Source organism: Oncorhynchus gorbuscha, linkage group LG07 (assembly GCF_021184085.1).
Source record: "Oncorhynchus gorbuscha isolate QuinsamMale2020 ecotype Even-year linkage group LG07, OgorEven_v1.0, whole genome shotgun sequence".
Classification (NCBI taxonomy): Eukaryota; Metazoa; Chordata; class Actinopteri; order Salmoniformes; family Salmonidae; genus Oncorhynchus; species Oncorhynchus gorbuscha.
In genome coordinates, this window is record NC_060179.1 from 87,374,780 (window position 1) to 87,392,240 (window position 17,461).

The 17,461-nt window shown below is 47.3% G+C and overlaps 1 protein-coding gene across 1 annotated transcript in view; it reads left to right on the forward strand.

Annotated features, from left to right (window-relative positions):
• The window catches only part of LOC124039067 (striatin-like), an 84,788-nt gene that overhangs the window by 26,092 nt on the left and 41,235 nt on the right, over positions 1–17,461 (forward strand). Inside the window, exons 3-4 of the mRNA XM_046354948.1 lie at positions 13,567–13,665; positions 14,453–14,481. Of these exons, the coding sequence (XP_046210904.1) occupies positions 13,567–13,665; positions 14,453–14,481 (128 nt within the window). The remainder of the gene's footprint in view (positions 1–13,566; positions 13,666–14,452; positions 14,482–17,461) is intronic.

A 17,461-nucleotide genomic window follows, 5' to 3' on the forward strand; every position in this document is an offset into this window, starting at 1 on the left:
GGTATTGCTTCGTTCAGTTACGTATTTTGCAGCTCTATCAAGTCCAATCTCCTGGAAGCAAGTCGGGAAAGTTCGATAACTAAAGTAGGCGCTGGTCGGCTGTCTCTCCATGCCTCTTGGTCCTAGGCTTTGGGATAGTTAAAAGGCTGTCTCTCTCCATGCCTCTTGGTCTGTCTCTAGCCTCTGGTCCTTTGGGATAGTTAAAAGGCTGTCTCTCCATGCATCTTGGTCCTAGGCTTTGGGATAGTTAAAAGGCTGTCTCTCCATGCCTTTGGGATAGTTAATAGGTCTTGGTCCTAGGCTTTGGGATAGTTAAAAGGCTGCCTCTCCATGTCTCTTGGTCCTAGGCTTTGGGATAGTTAAAAGGCTGTCTCTCCATGCCTCTTGGTCCTAGGCTTTGGGATAGTTAAAAGGCTGCCTCTCCATGTCTCTTGGTCCTAGGCTTTGGGATAGTTAAAAGGCTGTCTCTCCATGCCTCTTGGTCCTAGGCTTTGGGATAGTTAAAAGGCTGTCTCTCCATGCCTCTCCATGGTCCTAGGCTTTAGGATAGTTAAAAGGCTGTCTCTCCATGCCTCTTGGTCCTAGGCTTTGGGATAGTTAAAAGGCTGTCTCTCCATGCCTCTTGGTCCTAGGCTTTGGGATAGTTAATAGGCTGTCTCTCCATGCATCTTGGTCCTAGGCTTTGGGATAGTTAAAAGGCTGCCTCTCCATGTCTCTTGGTCCTAGGCTTTGGGATAGTTATAGCCTTAAAAGGGCTGTCTCTCCATGCCTCTTGGTCCTAGGCTTTGGGATAGTTAAAAGGCTGTCTCTCCATGCATCTTGGTCCTAGGCTTTGGGATAGTTAAAAGGCTGTCTCTCCATGCCTCTTGGCTCCTCCAGGGTCCTAGGCTTTGGGATAGTTAATAGGCTGCCTCTCCATGTCTCTTGGTCCTAGGCTTTGGGATAGTTAAAAGGCTGTCTCTCCATGCATCTTGGTCCTAGGCCTAGGCTTTGGGATAGTTAAAAGGCTGTCTCTCCATGCCTCTTGGTCCTATGCTTTGGGATAGTTAATAGGCTGTCTCTCCATGCCTCTTGGTCCTAGGCTTTGGGATAGTTAAAAGGCTGTCTCTCCATGCCTCTTGGTCCTAGGCTTTGGGATAGTTAAAAGGCTGTCTCTCCATGTCTCTTGGTCCTAGGCTTTGGGATAGTTAAAAGGCTGTCTCTCCATGCATCTTGGTCCTAGGCTTTGGGATAGTTAAAAGGCTGTCTCTCCATGCATCTTGGTCCTAGGCTTTGGGATAGTTAAAAGGCTGTCTCTCCATGCCTCTTGGTCCTAGGCTTTGGGATAGTTAAAAGGCTGTCTCTCCATGCCTCTTGGTCCTAGGCTTTGGGATAGTTAATAGGCTGTCTCTCCATGCCTCTTGGTCCTAGGCTTTGGGATAGTTAATAGGCTGCCTCTCCATGTCTCTTGGTCCTAGGCTTTGGGATAGTTAAAAGGCTGTCTCTCCATGCCTCTTGGTCCTAGGCTTTGGGATAGTTAATAGGCTGTCTCTCCATGCCTCTTGGTCCTAGGCTTTGGGATAGTTAAAAGGCTGCTTCTCCATGTCTCTTGGTCCTAGGCTTTGGGATAGTTAAAAGGCTGTCTCTCCATGCCTCTTGGTCCTAGGCTTTGGGATAGTTAAAAGGCTGTCTCTCCATGCCTCTTGGTCCTAGGCTTTGGGATAGTTAATAGGCTGCCTCTCCATGTCTCTTGGTCCTAGGCTTTGGGATAGTTAATAGGCTGTCTCTCCATGTCTCCTCCAAAAGGCTGTCTCTTGGTCCTAGGCTTTGGGATAGTTAAAAGGCTGTCTCTCCATGCCTCTTGGTCCTAGGCTTTGGGATAGTTAAAAGGCTGTCTCTCCATGCCTCTTGGTCCTAGGCTTTGGGATAGTTAATAGGCTGCCTCTCCATGCCTCTTGGTCCTAGGCTTTGGGATAGTTAAAAGGCTGTCTCTCCATGCCTCTTGGTCCTAGGCTTTGGGATAGTTAATAGGCTGCCTCTCCATGTCTCTTGGTCCTAGGCTTTGGGATAGTTAAAAGGCTGTCTCTCCATGTCTCTTGGTCCTAGGCTTTGGGATAGTTAAAAGGCTGCCTCTCCATGTCTCTTGGTCCTAGGCTTTGGGATAGTTAAAAGGCTGTCTCTCCATGCCTCTTGGTCCTAGGCTTTGGGATAGTTAAAAGGCTGTCTCTCCATGCCTCTTGGTCCTAGGCTTTGGGATAGTTAATAGGCTGCCTCTCCATGTCTCTTGGTTCTAGACTTTGGGATAGTTAATAGGCTGTCTGTCCATGTCTCTTGGTCCTAGGCTTTGGGATAGTTAAAAGGCTGTCTCTCCATGCCTCTTGGTCCTAGGCTTTGGGATAGTTAAAAGGCTGTCTCTCCATGCCTCTTGGTCCTAGGCTTTGGGATAGTTAATAGGCTGCCTCTCCATGCCTCTTGGTCCTAGGCTTTGGGATAGTTAAAAGGCTGTCTCTCCATGCCTCTTGGTCCTAGGCTTTGGGATAGTTAATAGGCTGCCTCTCCATGTCTCTTGGTCCTAGGCTTTGGGATAGTTAAAAGGCTGTCTCTCCATGTCTCTTGGTCTTAGGCTTTGGGATAGTTAAAAGGCTGCCTCTCCATGTCTCTTGGTCCTAGGCTTTGGGATAGTTAAAAGGCTTTCTCCATGCCTCTTGGTCCTAGGCTTTGGGATAGTTAAAAGGCTGTCTCTCCATGCCTCTTGGTCCTAGGCTTTGGGATAGTTAATAGGCTGCCTCTCCATGTCTCTTGGTCCTAGGCTTTGGGATAGTTAATAGGCTGTCTCTCCATGTCTCTTGGTCCTAGGCTTTGGGATAGTTAAAAGGCTGTCTCTCCATGCCTCTTGGTCCTAGGCTTTGGGATAGTTAAAAGGCTGTCTCTCCATGCCTCTTGGTCCTAGGCTTTGGGATAGTTAATAGGCTGCCTCTCCATGCCTCTTGGTCCTAGGCTTTGGGATAGTTAAAAGGCTGTCTCTCCATGCCTCTTGGTCCTAGGCTTTGGGATAGTTAATAGGCTGCCTCTCCATGTCTCTTGGTCCTAGGCTTTGGGATAGTTAATAGGCTGTCTCTCCATGTCTCTTGGTCCTAGGCTTTGGGATAGTTAAAAGGCTGTCTCTCCATGCCTCTTGGTCCTAGGCTTTGGGATAGTTAAAAGGCTGTCTCTCCATGCCTCTTGGTCCTAGGCTTTGGGATAGTTAAAAGGCTGCCTCTGTCATGCAGGTGAAAGAGGACCCAAAAGCGACTTGGCGAAAACAGAGTCTTTAATCCAGTAAAGTAAATACAAACAAAAAACACAACTTTCACTCGAAATGACGAGGACAAACTGGAGACTCGATCTTGAACAGCAGGTGAACAGCAGGTTGCCTCGGGAAGGCACTTGAACCAGACAGACTCAGACACCTGCTCACCACGCAGCATCTGAGGAAAACACGACATGACAGGGCGATACACAAACACAGCACGGTGAATTCTAGACAAGGAACCGACAGGACAGGAACGGAACACAAAGGAAGAAATAGGGACTCTAATCAGGGGAAAGGATCGGGAACAGGTGTGGGAAGACTAAATGATTGATTAGGGGAATAGGAACAGCTGGGAGCAGGAACGGAACGATAGAGAGAAGAGAGAGCGAGAGAGTGAGAGAGGGAGGGGGAGAGAGAGGGATAGAAAGAGGGAAAGAACCTAATAAGACCAGCAGAGGGAAACGAATAGAATGGGAAGCACAGGGACAAGACAAGATAATAAATGACAAAACATGACAGTACCCCCCCACTCACCGAGCGCCTCCTGGCGCACTCGAGGAGGAATCCTGGCGGCAACGGAGGAAATCATCAATGAGTGAACGGTCCAGCACGTCCCGAGACGGAACCCAACTCCTCTCTCAGGACCGTAACCCTCCCAATCCACTAAGTATTGGTGACCCCGTCCCGAGAACGCATGTCCATGATCTTATGTACCTTGTAAATAGGTGCGCTCGACAAGGACGGGAGGGGGAGGGAAGACGAACGGGGTGCGAAGAAAGGGCTTGACACAGGAGACATGGAAGACAGGATGGACGCGACGAAGATGTCGCGGAAGAAGCAGTCGCACAGCGACAGGATTGACGACCTGGGAGACACGGAACGGACCAATGAACCGCGGAGTCAACTTACGAGAAGCTGTCGTAAGAGGAAGGTTGCGAGTGGAAAGCCACACTCTCTGGCCGCAACAATACCTTGGACTCTTAATCCTGCGTTTATTGGCGGCTCTCACAGTCTGTGCCCTGTAACGGCAAAGTGCAGACCTCACCCTCCTCCAGGTGCGCTCACAACGTTGGACAAACGCTTGAGCGGAGGGAACGCTGGACTCGGCAAGCTGGGATGAGAACAGAGGAGGCTGGTAACCCAGACTACTCTGAAACGGAGATAACCCGGTAGCAGACGAAGGAAGCGACTGTGAGCGTATTCTGCCCAGGGGAGCTGTTCTGCCCAAGACGCAGGGTTTCTGAAAGAAAGGCTGCGTAGTATGCGACCAATCGTCTGATTGGCCCTCTCTGCTTGACCGTTAGACTGGGGATGAAACCCGGAAGAGAGACTGACGGACGCACCAATCAAACGACAGAACTCCCTCCAAAACTGTGACGTGAATTGCGGGCCTCTGTCTGAAACGGCGTCTAACGGGAGGCCATGAATTCTGAATACATTCTCGATAATGATTTGTGCCGTCTCCTTAGCGGAAGGAAGTTTAGCGAGGGAATGAAATGTGCCGCCTTAGAGAACCTATCGACAACCGTAAGAATCACAGTCTTCCCCGCAGACAAAGGCAGACCGGTAATGAAGTCTAGGGCGATGTGAGACCATGGTCGAGAAGGAATGGGGAGCGGTCTGAGACGACCGGCAGGAGGAGAGTTACCCGACTTAGTCTGCGCGCAGTCCGAACAAGCAGCCACGAAACGGCGCGTGTCACGCTCCTGAGTCGGCCACCAAAAGCGCTGGCGAATAGACGCAAGAGTGCCTCGAACACCGGGATGACCAGCTAACTTGGCAGAGTGAGCCCACTGAAGAACAGCCAGACGAGTGGAAACAGGAACGAAAAGGAGGTTACTAGGACAAGCGCGCGGCGACGCAGTGTGCGTGAGTGCTTGCTTAACCTGTCTTTCAATTCCCCAGACTGTTAACCCGACAACACGCCCATAAGGAAGAATCCCTCGGGATCAGTAGAAGCCACAGAAGAACTAAACAGACGGGATAAGGCATCAGGCTTGGTGTTCTTGCTACCCGGACGGTAAGAAATCACAAACTCGAAACGAGCGAAAAACAACGCCCAACGAGCTTGACGGGCATTAAGTCGTTTGGCAGAACGGATGTACTCAAGGTTCTTATGGTCTGTCCAAACGACAAAAGGAACGGTCGCCCTCCAACCACTGTCGCCATTCGCCTAGGGCTAAGCGGATGGCGAGCAGTTCACGGTTACCCACATCATAGTTGCGCTCAGATGGCGACAGGCGATGAGAAAATAAGCGCAAGGATGAACCTTATCGTCAGACTGGAAGCGCTGGGATAGAATGGCTCCCACGCCTACCTCTGAAGCGTCAACCTCGACAATGAATTGTCTAGTGACGTCAGGAGTAACGAGGATAGGAGCGGACGTAAAACGTTCTTTTAGAAGATCAAAAGCTCCCTGGGCGGAACCGGACCACTTAAAACACGTCTTGACAGAAGTAAGAGCTGTGAGAGGGGCAGCAACTTGACCGAAATTACGAATGAAACGCCGATAGAAATTAGCGAAACCTAAAAGCGCTGCAACTCGACACGTGACCTTGGAACGGGCCAATCACTGACAGCTTGACCTTAGCGGAATCCATCTGAATGCCTTCAGCGGAAATAACGGAACCGAGAAAAGTAACGGAGGAGACATGAAAAGAGCACTTCTCAGACTTTACGTAGAGACAATTCTCTAAAAGGCGCTGTAGAACACGTCGAACGTGCTGAACATGAATCTCGAGTGACGGAGAAAAATCAGGATATCGTCAAGATAGACAAAAACAAAGATGTTCAGCATGTCTCTCAGAACATCATTAACTAATGCCTGAAAAACAGCTGGCGCATTGGCGAGACCAAACGGCAGAACCCGGTACTCAAAATGCCCTAACGGAGTGTTAAACGCCGTTTTCCACTCGTCCCCCTCTCTGATGCGCACGAGATTGTAAGCGTTACGAAGGTCCAACTTAGTAAAGCACCTGGCTCCCTGCAGAATCTCGAAGGCTGATGACATAAGGGGAAGCGGATAACGATTCTTAACCGTTATGTCATTCAGCCCTCGATAATCCACGCAGGGGCGCAGAGTACCGTCCTTCTTCTTAACAAAAAGAACCCCGCCCCGGCCGGAGAGGAAGAAGGCACTATGGTACCGGCGTCAAGAGACACAGACAAATAATCCTCGAGAGCCTTACGTTCGGGAGCCGACAGAGAGTATAGTCTACCCCGAGGAGGAGTGGTCCCCGGAAGGAGATCAATACTACAATCATACGACCGGTGAGGAGGAAGGAGTTGGCTCGGGACCGACTGAAGACCGTGCGCAGATCATGATATTCCTCCGGCACTCCTGTCAAATCGCCAGGTTCCTCCTGAGAAGTAGGGACAGAAGAAACGGGAGGGATGGCAGACATTAAACACTTCACATGACAAGAAACGTTCCAGGATAGGATAGAATTACTAGACCAATTAATAGAAGGATTATGACATACTAGCCAGGGATGACCCAAAACAACAGGTGTAAACGGTGAACGAAAAATCAAAAAAGAAATAGTCTCACTGTGGTTACCAGATACTGTGAGGGTTAAAGGTAGTGTCTCAAATCTGATACTGGGAAGATGACTACCATCTAAGGCGAACATGGGCGTAGGCTTCTCTAACTCTCTGAAAGGAATGTCATGTTTCCGAACCCATGCTTCGTCCATGAAACAACCCTCAGCCCCAGAGTCTATCAAGGCACTACATGTAGCACCCGAACCGGTCCAGCGTAGATGGACCGACAAAGTAGTACAGGATTTTGATGGAGAGACTTGAGTAGTTGCGCTCACCTGTAGCCCTCCGCTTACAGATGAGCTCTGGCTTTTACTGGACATGAATTAACAAAATGTCCAGCAACTCCGCAATAGAGGCACAGGCGGTTGGTGATCCTCCGTTCCCTCTCCTTAGTCGAGATGCGAATCCCTCCCAGCTGCATGGGCTCAGACTCTGAGCCAGAGGAGGGAGATGGTTGCGATGCGGAGCAGGGAAACACCGTTGATGCGAGCTCTCTTCCACGAGCCCGGTGACGAAGATCTACCCGTCGTTCTATGCGGATGGCGAGAGCAATCAAAGAGTCCACATCTGAAGGAACCTCCCGGGAGAGAATCTCATCCTTAACCACTGCGTGGAGTCCCTCCAGAAAACGAGCGAGCAGCGCCGGCTCGTTCCACTCACTAGAGGCAGCAAGAGTGCGAAACTCAATAGAATAATCCGTTATGGACCGTTCACCTTGGCATAAGGAAGCCAGGGCCCTAGAAGCCTCCCTACCAAAAACTGAACGGTCAAAAACCCGAATCATCTCCTCTTTAAAGTTCTGGAACTTGTTAGAGCAATCAGCCCTTGCCTCCCAGATAGCTGTGCCCCATTCTCGAGCCCGGCCAGTAAGGAGTGAAATGACGTAAGCAACCCGAGCTCTCTCTCTAGAGTATGTGTTGGGTTGGAGAGAGAACACAATCTCACACTGCGTGAGAAAGGAGCGGCACTCAGTGGGCTGCCCGGAGTAGCAAGGTGGGTTATTAACCCTAGGTTCTGGAGGCTCGGCAGGCCAGGAAGTAACAGGTGGCACGAGACGTAGACTCTGGAACTGTCCAGAGAGGTCGGAAACCTGAGCGGCCAGGTTCTCCACGGCATGGCGAGCAGCAGACAATTCCTGCTCGTGTCTGCCGAGCATGGCTCCTTGATCTCGACGGCAGTGTAACGAGCGTCTGAAGTCGCTGGGTCCATTCCTTGTTCGGTTCCTTCTGTCATGCAGGTGAAAGAGGACCCAAAAGCGACTTGGCGAAAACAGAGTCTTTAATCCAGTAAAGTAAATACAAACAAAAAACACAACTTTCACTCGAAATGACGAGGACAAACTGGAGACTCGATCTTGAACAGCAGGTGAACAGCAGGTTGCCTCGGGAAGGCACTTGAACCAGACAGACTCAGACACCTGCTCACCACGCAGCATCTGAGGAAAACACGACACGACAGGGCGATACACAAACACAGCACGGTGAATTCTAGACAAGGAACCGACAGGACAGGAACGGAACACAAAGGAAGAAATAGGGACTCTAATCAGGGGAAAGGATCGGGAACAGGTGTGGGAAGACTAAATGATTGATTAGGGGAATAGGAACAGCTGGGAGCAGGAACGGAACGATAGAGAGAAGAGAGAGCGAGAGAGTGAGAGAGGGAGGGGGAGAGAGAGGGATAGAAAGAGGGAAAGAACCTAATAAGACCAGCAGAGGGAAACGAATAGAATGGGAAGCACAGGGACAAGACAAGATAATAAATGACAAAACATGACAGCCTCTCCATGCCTCTTGGTCCTAGGCTTTGGGATAGTTAATAGGCTGCCTCTCCATGTCTCTTGGTCCTAGGCTTTGGGATAGTTAAAAGGCTGCCTCTCCATGCCTCTTGGTCCTAGGCTTTGGGATAGTTAATAGGCTGCCTCTCCATGTCTCTTGGTCCTAGGCTTTGGGATAGTTAAAAGGCTGTCTCTCCATGTCTCTTGGTCCTAGGCTTTGGGATAGTTAAAAGGCTGCCTCTCCATGTCTCTTGGTCCTAGGCTTTGGGATAGTTAATAGGCTGCCTCTCCATGTCTCTTGGTCCTAGGCTTTGGGATAGTTAAAAGGCTGCCTCTCCATGCCTCTTGGTCCTAGGCTTTGGGATAGTTAATAGGCTGCCTCTCCATGTCTCTTGGTCCTAGGCTTTGGGATAGTTAAAAGGCTGTCTCTCCATGTCTCTTGGTCCTAGGCTTTGGGATAGTTAAAAGGCTGCCTCTCCATGTCTCTTGGTCCTAGGCTTTGGGATAGTTAATAGGCTGCCTCTCCATGTCTCTTGGTCCCAGGCTTTGGGATAGTTAATAGGCTGCCTCTCCATGTCTCTTGGTCCTAGGCTTTGGGATAGTTAATAGGCTGCCTCTCCATGTCTCTTGGTCCCAGGCTTTGGGATAGTTAATAGGCTGCCTCTCCATGTCTCTTGGTCCCAGGCTTTGGGATTGATGGGTCCTTTACCACTTAACTCAGACTGTCTCTGTGTTGGCTCTAGGATAATTTCCCACTTAACTAAGGCCGTGTTGTGGTGGGTATGAAAACCAATTTTTCAAATATACAGTTCACACTTAAATGATTTAGCTGTTTGAACACCAATTTCTCCAGAAGTTTGATTAAGAATGGAAGGCTGGAGATTGAAGAAAGATGCTAAGAGCTTTTCTTCAGAAGGTGTTTCACCATAGCAGTTTTTAGTGAGGTGGGAAAAGTGCCCGAAAACAGGGAGGGATTAACGATAGCTTGTACTTCTTCAGATATGCTATTAAAAAGAGTTTTGAAGAAGGTGGTGGGGATAGGATGGAGAAGGCAGGTAGAGGGCTTAAGTTGTGATATCTCTTTCCTGAGTATGTCTGTGTCAACCAGGGAAATAAATCCACAGTACCTTTGTGTGGTAGGCTAGGGCTCATATCATCAAACTTCTCATCAGGTCTTGACTGATACCCAGCCTTGTGTTGGTTGTCTTATCTCTGAAATATGCCACAAACTTCCATGTGGAGGAACATTCACAGGTATGATTTATCAGGCCATCAATGGTGGAGAAGAACACTCAAATTATTCTGATTTTAATAGTGACCAAGTACGAAAAACGAGCCCGTCTGGCATTTCTAATTGCCATACAGTCAAACGTTTTAGAACGCCTTCTCATTCAAGGATTTTTCTTTATTTTCACTATTTTCTACATTGTAGAATAATAGTGAAGACATCAAAACTATGAAATGACACATATGGAATCATGTAGTAACCCCAAAAAATCTAAATGTATTTCATATTTGAGATTCTTCAAAGTAGCCACCCTTCAAATGCCAGCCGTGTATATCCCCCCTCAAGCCGATACCACGATGGCCCTCAAGGAACTTCACTGGACTTTATGCAAACTGGAAACCATATGTTATGAGGTTGCATTTATTGTACCTGGATATTTTAACCCTAAATTCATATTGACTGTAGCACTCTCGCCGGTAAAACACTGGATCACTGCTCATATAACTTCCGCGATGCATACGAGGCCCCGCCTTCCTTTCGGCATATCTGACCACGACTCCATTTTGCTTCTCCCTTCCTATAGGCAGAAACTCAAACAGGAAGTACCTGTGCCAAGGACTATTCCGCGCTGGTCTGACCAATTGGAATCCACACTTCAAGATAGTTTTGATCACGCGGACTGGGACATGTTCCGGGTAGCCTCAGAGAATAATATCGACGTATACGCTGAATCGGTGAGTGAGTTTATAAGGAATTGTGTAAGAGATGTTGTACCTACTGTGACTATTAAAACCTACCCTAACCAGAAACCATGGATAGATTGTGGCATTCGTGCAAAACTGAAAGTAAGAACTACCGGATTTAACCATGGCAAGATGACTGGTGATATGGCTGAACATAAACGGTGTAGTTATTCCCTCCGCAAGACAATCCAACAGGCACAATGCCAGTACAGGGACAAGGTGGAGTCGGAACTCAACAGTTCTACAGACAATCACGGGCAACAAAAGAAAAACCAGCCACATCGCAGACACCGTCTTGCATCCAGACAAACTAAACACCTTCTTTGCCCGCTATGAGGATAACACAGTGCCACCGACGCTGCCTGCTACCAAGGACTGTGGGCTCTCCTTCTCCATGCCCGATGTGAGTAAAACATTTAAACATTTTAATCCTCACAAGGCTGCCAGCCCAGACGGCATCCTTAGCCGCATCCTCAGAGTATGCACAGACCAGCTGACTGGTGTATTTACGGACATATTCAATCTCTCCAGTCTGCTGTTCCCATATGCTTCAAGATGGCCACCATTTTTGCTGTATCCAAGAAAGTCATTCAGTTCAGTTACCATCGCCCCATAGCACTCACTTCTGTCGTCATGAAGTGTTTTGAGAGGCTAGTCAAGGGTCATATCACCCCCACCTTACCTGTCACCCAAGACCCACTTCAATTTGCTTACTGCCCCAATAGGTCCACAGACGCTGCAATATCTATTTGCACTCCACACTGCCCTTTCCCACCTGGACAAAAGGAACACCTATGTGAGAATGTTGTTCATTGACGAGAGCTCAGCATTCAACACCATAGTGCCCTCAAAGCTCATCACTAAGCTAAGGGCCCTGGGACTTAACACCTTCCTCTGCAAATGGATCCTGGGCTTCCTGATGGGCCGCCCCCAGGTGGTAAGGGTAGGTAACAACACATCCGCCATGCTGATCCTCAACACGGGGGTCCCTCAGGGGTGCGTGCTCAGTCCCCTCCTGGTACTCCCTGTTCACTCATGACTGCAAGGCCAAGCACGACTCCAATACCATCATTAAGTTTGTCGATGACACGACAGTGGTAGGCCTGATCACCGACAACAACGAGACAGCCTATAGGGAGGAGGTCAGAGACCTGGCCGTGTGGTGCCAGGACAACAACCTCTCCCTCAACACGATCAAGAAAAAGATGATTGTGGTCTATAGGAAAAAGAGGAGCACGCCCCCATTCTCATCGACGGGGCTATAGTGGAGCAGGTTGAGAGCTTCAAGTTCCTTGGTGTCCACATCAACAACAAACTACCATGGTCCAATCACACCAAGACAGCTGTGAAGAGGGCACAAAAAAAAATATTCCCCCTCAGGAGACTGAAAAATTTGGCATGGGTCCTCAGATCCTCAAAAGGTTCGACAGCTGCACCATTGAGAGCTGGTTGCCTGGTATGGCAAGGTGCTACAGAGGGCAGTGCGTACGGCCCAGTACATCACTGGGGCCAAGCTTCCTGCTATCCAGGACCACCAGGCGGTGTCAGAGGAAGTCTAGGTCCAAGTCTAGGTCCAAGAGGTTTATTAACAGCTTCTACCCCCCAAGCCATAAGACTCCTGAACACCTAATCAAAGGGCTACCCAGACTATTTGCATTGCTCCCCCACCCCCCCCACCCCTCTCTTTACACTGATGCTACTCTCTGTTATCTGTGCATAGTCACTTGTACATATTACCTCAATTATCTCGACTAACCGTTGGCCCCACACAATGACTGTACCGGTACCCCCTGTATATAGCCTCCACATTGACTCTGTACCAGTACACCCTGTATATAGCCTCCACATTGACTCTGTACCGGTACCCCCTGTATATAGCCTCCACATTGACTGTACTGGTACCCCCTGTATATAGCCTCCACATTGACTGTACTGGTACCCCCTGTATATAGCCTCCACATTGACTCTGTACCTGTACCCCCTGTATATAGCCTCCACATTGACTCTGTACCGGTACCCCTGTATATAGCCTCCACATTGACTCTGTACCGGTACCCCTGTATATAGCCTCCACATTGACTCTGTACCAGTACCCTTTGTATATAGCCTCCACACTGACTCTGTACCGGTACCCCCTGTATATAGCCTCCACACTGACTCTGTACCGGTACCCCCTGTATATAGCCTCCACATTGACTCTGTACCGGTACCCCTGTATATAGCCTCCACATTGACTCTGTACCGGTACCCTTTGTATATAGCCTCCACACTGACTCTGTACCGGTACCCCCTGTATATAGCCTTCACATTGACTCTGTACTGGTACCCCCTGTATATAGCCTCCACATTGACTCTGTACTGGTACCCCCTGTATATAGCCTCCACACTGACTCTGTACCGGTACCCTCTGTATATAGACCTTCTATTGTTATGTTACTGCTGCTCTGTAATTATTACTTTTTAATTTCATTTTTTTTTAAACACCTGTTGTATTTGGCGCATATGACAAATACAATTTGATTTGTGTCTAGTTGTGGATAAAAACACTGGTGGGCTAGCACTGCTAGCATTAGCCTGCTACATTTTCATGATGGCTAACAGCTACATAACAGGAATCCGTAGCAAAACAAACATTAGATATGATTTTAAAACGATTGACTCAAAACAACAGCCTGAGTGTAAACAGTATACTGTTCTGTTGCTAAGCGTCATCATAATGTGACCGGTGAAATTAAGAACTTAATGTTCTTTCTTCTAACGAATTGAACAAGTTTCCTGCAGGTATTTTCTTAAACGTAGCTACAAATATTCAAATGTATTAAAACACTTCAAATAAATCGTTTCAACGGTATTGACAGTATTGAAAACCCACCTGTCTTTTTTCCAAATACCCCTGTATTCTGTATATGTGGTATACTACCCAAGCCTAGTGTTAATGGTGTGTGTTAATGGTGTGTGTTAATGGTGTGTGTTAATGGTGTGTGTTAATGGTGTGTCTCCTCAGGCCCAGATAGCCTTCCTGCAGGGAGAGAGGAAAGGACAAGAGAACCTGAAGAAGGATCTTGTCAGGAGGATTAAGATGCTGGAATATGCCCTCAAACAGGTAAGATGCACCCTGCATCTTACCACATTACACTGCCTTCTGACATCATACTGACATCACATGACCCTGTGACCTTTCACATTTTAATTCACCACACTGATAATGACAGAGGGCCTGACAGCCAAAGACGTCTCTACATGACGTCTTCAAATGACCATGAGACTTAACACAGCAGAAATCAGAGGGTCTACAATGCCAGGGGGATAAAGGGAGTCCCTGATGTGATCTGTCTGTACAGCCTGTACACAGGCTACCAGTACTGAGTCGATTAACACGTGAGTAACTTGGCTATATACACAGGCTACCAGTACTGAGTCGATTAATATACAATGAGTAACTTGGCTATATACACAGGCTACCAGTACTGAGTCGATTAATATACAATGAGTAACTTGGCTATATACACAGGCTACCAGTACTGAGTCGATTAATATACAATGAGTAACTTGGCTATATACACAGGCTACCAGTACTGAGTGAGTAACTTGGCTATTAACAGGCTACCAGTACGTCGAGTAACTTGGCTATATACACAGGCTACCAGTACTGAGTCGATTAACACGTGAGTAACTTGGCTATATACACAGGCTACCAGTACTGAGTCGATTAACACGTGAGTAACTTGGCTATATACACAGGCTACCAGTACTGAGTCGATTAACACATGAGTAACTTGGCTATATACACAGGCTACCAGTACTGAGTCGATTAACACATGAGTAACTTGCTCCATACCCTAGTCCTCCCATCACAACATGATGTACTCATGGTATTCTCCATACCCTAGTCCTCCCATCACAACATGATGTACTCATGGTATTCTCCATACCCTAGTCCTCCCATCACAACATGATGTACTCATGGTATTCTCCATACCCTAGTCCTTCCATCACAACATGATGTACTCATGGTATTCTCCATACCCTAGTCCTCCCATCACAACATGGTGTACTCATGGTATTCTCCATACCCTAGTCCTCCCATCACAACATGATGTACTCATGGTATTCTCCATACCCTAGTCCTTCCATCACAACATGATGTACTCATGGTATTCTCCATACCCTAGTCCTCCCATCACAACATGATGTACTCATGGTATTCTCCATACCCTAGTCCTCTCATCACAACATGATGTACTCATGATGATGATGATGATGATGAATAAATACAGGCAGCCTGCTGCAGATCCTTAGTGATGATGATGATGAATAACTACAGGCAGCCTGCAGCAGATCCTTAGTGATGATGATGATGAATAAATACAGGCAGCCTGCTGCAGATCCTTAGTGATGATGATGATGAATAACTACAGGCAGCCTGCAGCAGATCCTTAGTGATGATGATGATGAATAAATACAGGCAGCCTGCTGCAGATCCTTAGTGATGATGATGATGAATAACTACAGGCAGCCTGCAGCAGATCCTTAGTGATGATGATGATGATGATGATGAATAAATACAGGCAGCCTGCAGCAGATCCTTAGTGATGATGATGATGAATAAATACAGGCAGCCTGCTGCAGATCCTTAGTGATGATGATGATGATGAATAAATACAGACAGCCTGCTGCAGATCCTTAGTGATGATGATGATGAATAACTACAGGCAGCCTGCTGCAGATCCTTAGTGATGATGATGATGAATAACTACAGGCAGCCTGCTGCAGATCCTTAGTGATGATGATGATGAATAAATACAGGCAGCCTGCAGCAGATCCTTAGTGATGATGAATAAATACAGGCAGCCTGCTGCAGATCCTTAGTGATGATGATGATGAATAAATACAGGCAGCCTGCTGCAGATCCTTAGTGATGATGATGATGAATAAATACAGGCAGCCTGCTGCAGATCCTTAGTGATGATGATGATGAATAAATACAGGCAGCCTGCTGCAGATCCTTAGTGATGATGATGATGAATAAATACAGGCAGCCTGCAGCAGATCCTTAGTGATGATGATGATGAATAAATACAGGCAGCCTGCTGCAGATCCTTAGTGATGATGATGATGAATAAATACAGGCAGCCTGCAGCAGATCCTTAGTGATGATGATGATGAATAACTACAGGCAGCCTGCAGCAGATCCTTAGTGATGATGATGATGATGATGAATAAATACAGGCAGCCTGCAGCAGATCCTTGATGATGATGATGATGAATAACTACAGGCAGCCTGCAGCAGATCCTTAGTGATGATGATGATGAATAAATACAGGCAGCCTGCAGCAGATCCTTAGTGATGATGATGATGAATAAATACAGGCAGCCTGCTGCAGATCCTTAGTGATGATGATGATGATGAAATAACTACAGGCAGCCTGCAGCAGATCCTTAGTGATGATGATGATGATGATGATGAATAAATACAGGCAGCCTGCAGCAGATCCTTGATGATGATGATGATGAATAACTACAGGCAGCCTGCAGCAGATCCTTGGTGATGATGATGATGATGATGATGAATAAATACAGGCAGCCTGCAGCAGATCCTTGATGATGATGATGATGAATAACTACAGGCAGCCTGCAGCAGATCCTTGATGATGATGATGATGAATAACTACAGGCAGCCTGCAGCAGATCCTTGATGATGATGATGATGAATAACTACAGGCAGCCTGCAGCAGATCCTTAGTGATGATGATGATGATGATGAATAACTACAGGCAGCCTGCAGCAGATCCTTGATGATGATGATGATGAATAACTACAGGCAGCCTGCAGCAGATCCTTGATGATGATGATGAATAACTACAGGCAGCCTGCAGCAGATCCTTGATGATGATGATGATGATGAATAAATACAGGCAGCCTGCAGCAGATCCTTGATGATGATGATGATGAATAACTACAGGCAGCCTGCAGCAGATCCTTGATGATGATGATGATGAATAACTACAGGCAGCCTGCAGCAGATCCTTAGTGATGATGATGATGAATAACTACAGGCAGCCTGCAGCAGATCCTTGATGATGATGATGAATAACTACAGGCAGCCTGCAGCAGATCCTTGATGATGATGATGATGAATAACTACAGGCAGCCTGCAGCAGATCCTTAGTGATGATGATGATGAATAAATACAGGCAGCCTGCAGCAGATCCTTAATGATGATGATGATGATGTTGAATAAATACCGGCAGCCTGCTGCAGATCCTTGATGATGATGATGATGAATAACTACAGGCAGCCTGCAGCAGATCCTTGATGATGATGATGATGAATAACTACAGGCAGCCTGCAGCAGATCCTTGATGATGATGATGATGAATAACTACAGGCAGCCTGCAGCAGATCCTTGATGATGATGATGATGAATAACTACAGGCAGCCTGCAGCAGATCCTTGATGATGATGATGAATAACTACAGGCAGCCTGCAGCAGATCCTTAGTGATGATGATGATGAATAAATACAGGCAGCCTGCAGCAGATCCTTAATGATGATGATGATGATGTTGAATAAATACCGGCAGCCTGCTGCAGATCTTTGATGATGATGATGATGAATAAATACAGGCAGCCTGCAGCAGATCCTTAGTGATGATGAATAAATACAGGCAGGCTGCTGCAGATCCTTAATGATGATGATGATGATGATGATGATGAATAAAGGACTGTTATTCAATGTGTTTCTATGGGCTAATAGCAGTAAGGACTATCTGTTATTCATTGTGTTTCTATTGGCTAATAGCAGTAAGGACTATCTGTTATTCAATGTGTTTCTATGGGCTAATAGCAGTAAGGACTATCTGTTATTCAATGTGTTTCTATTGGCTAATAGCAGTAAGG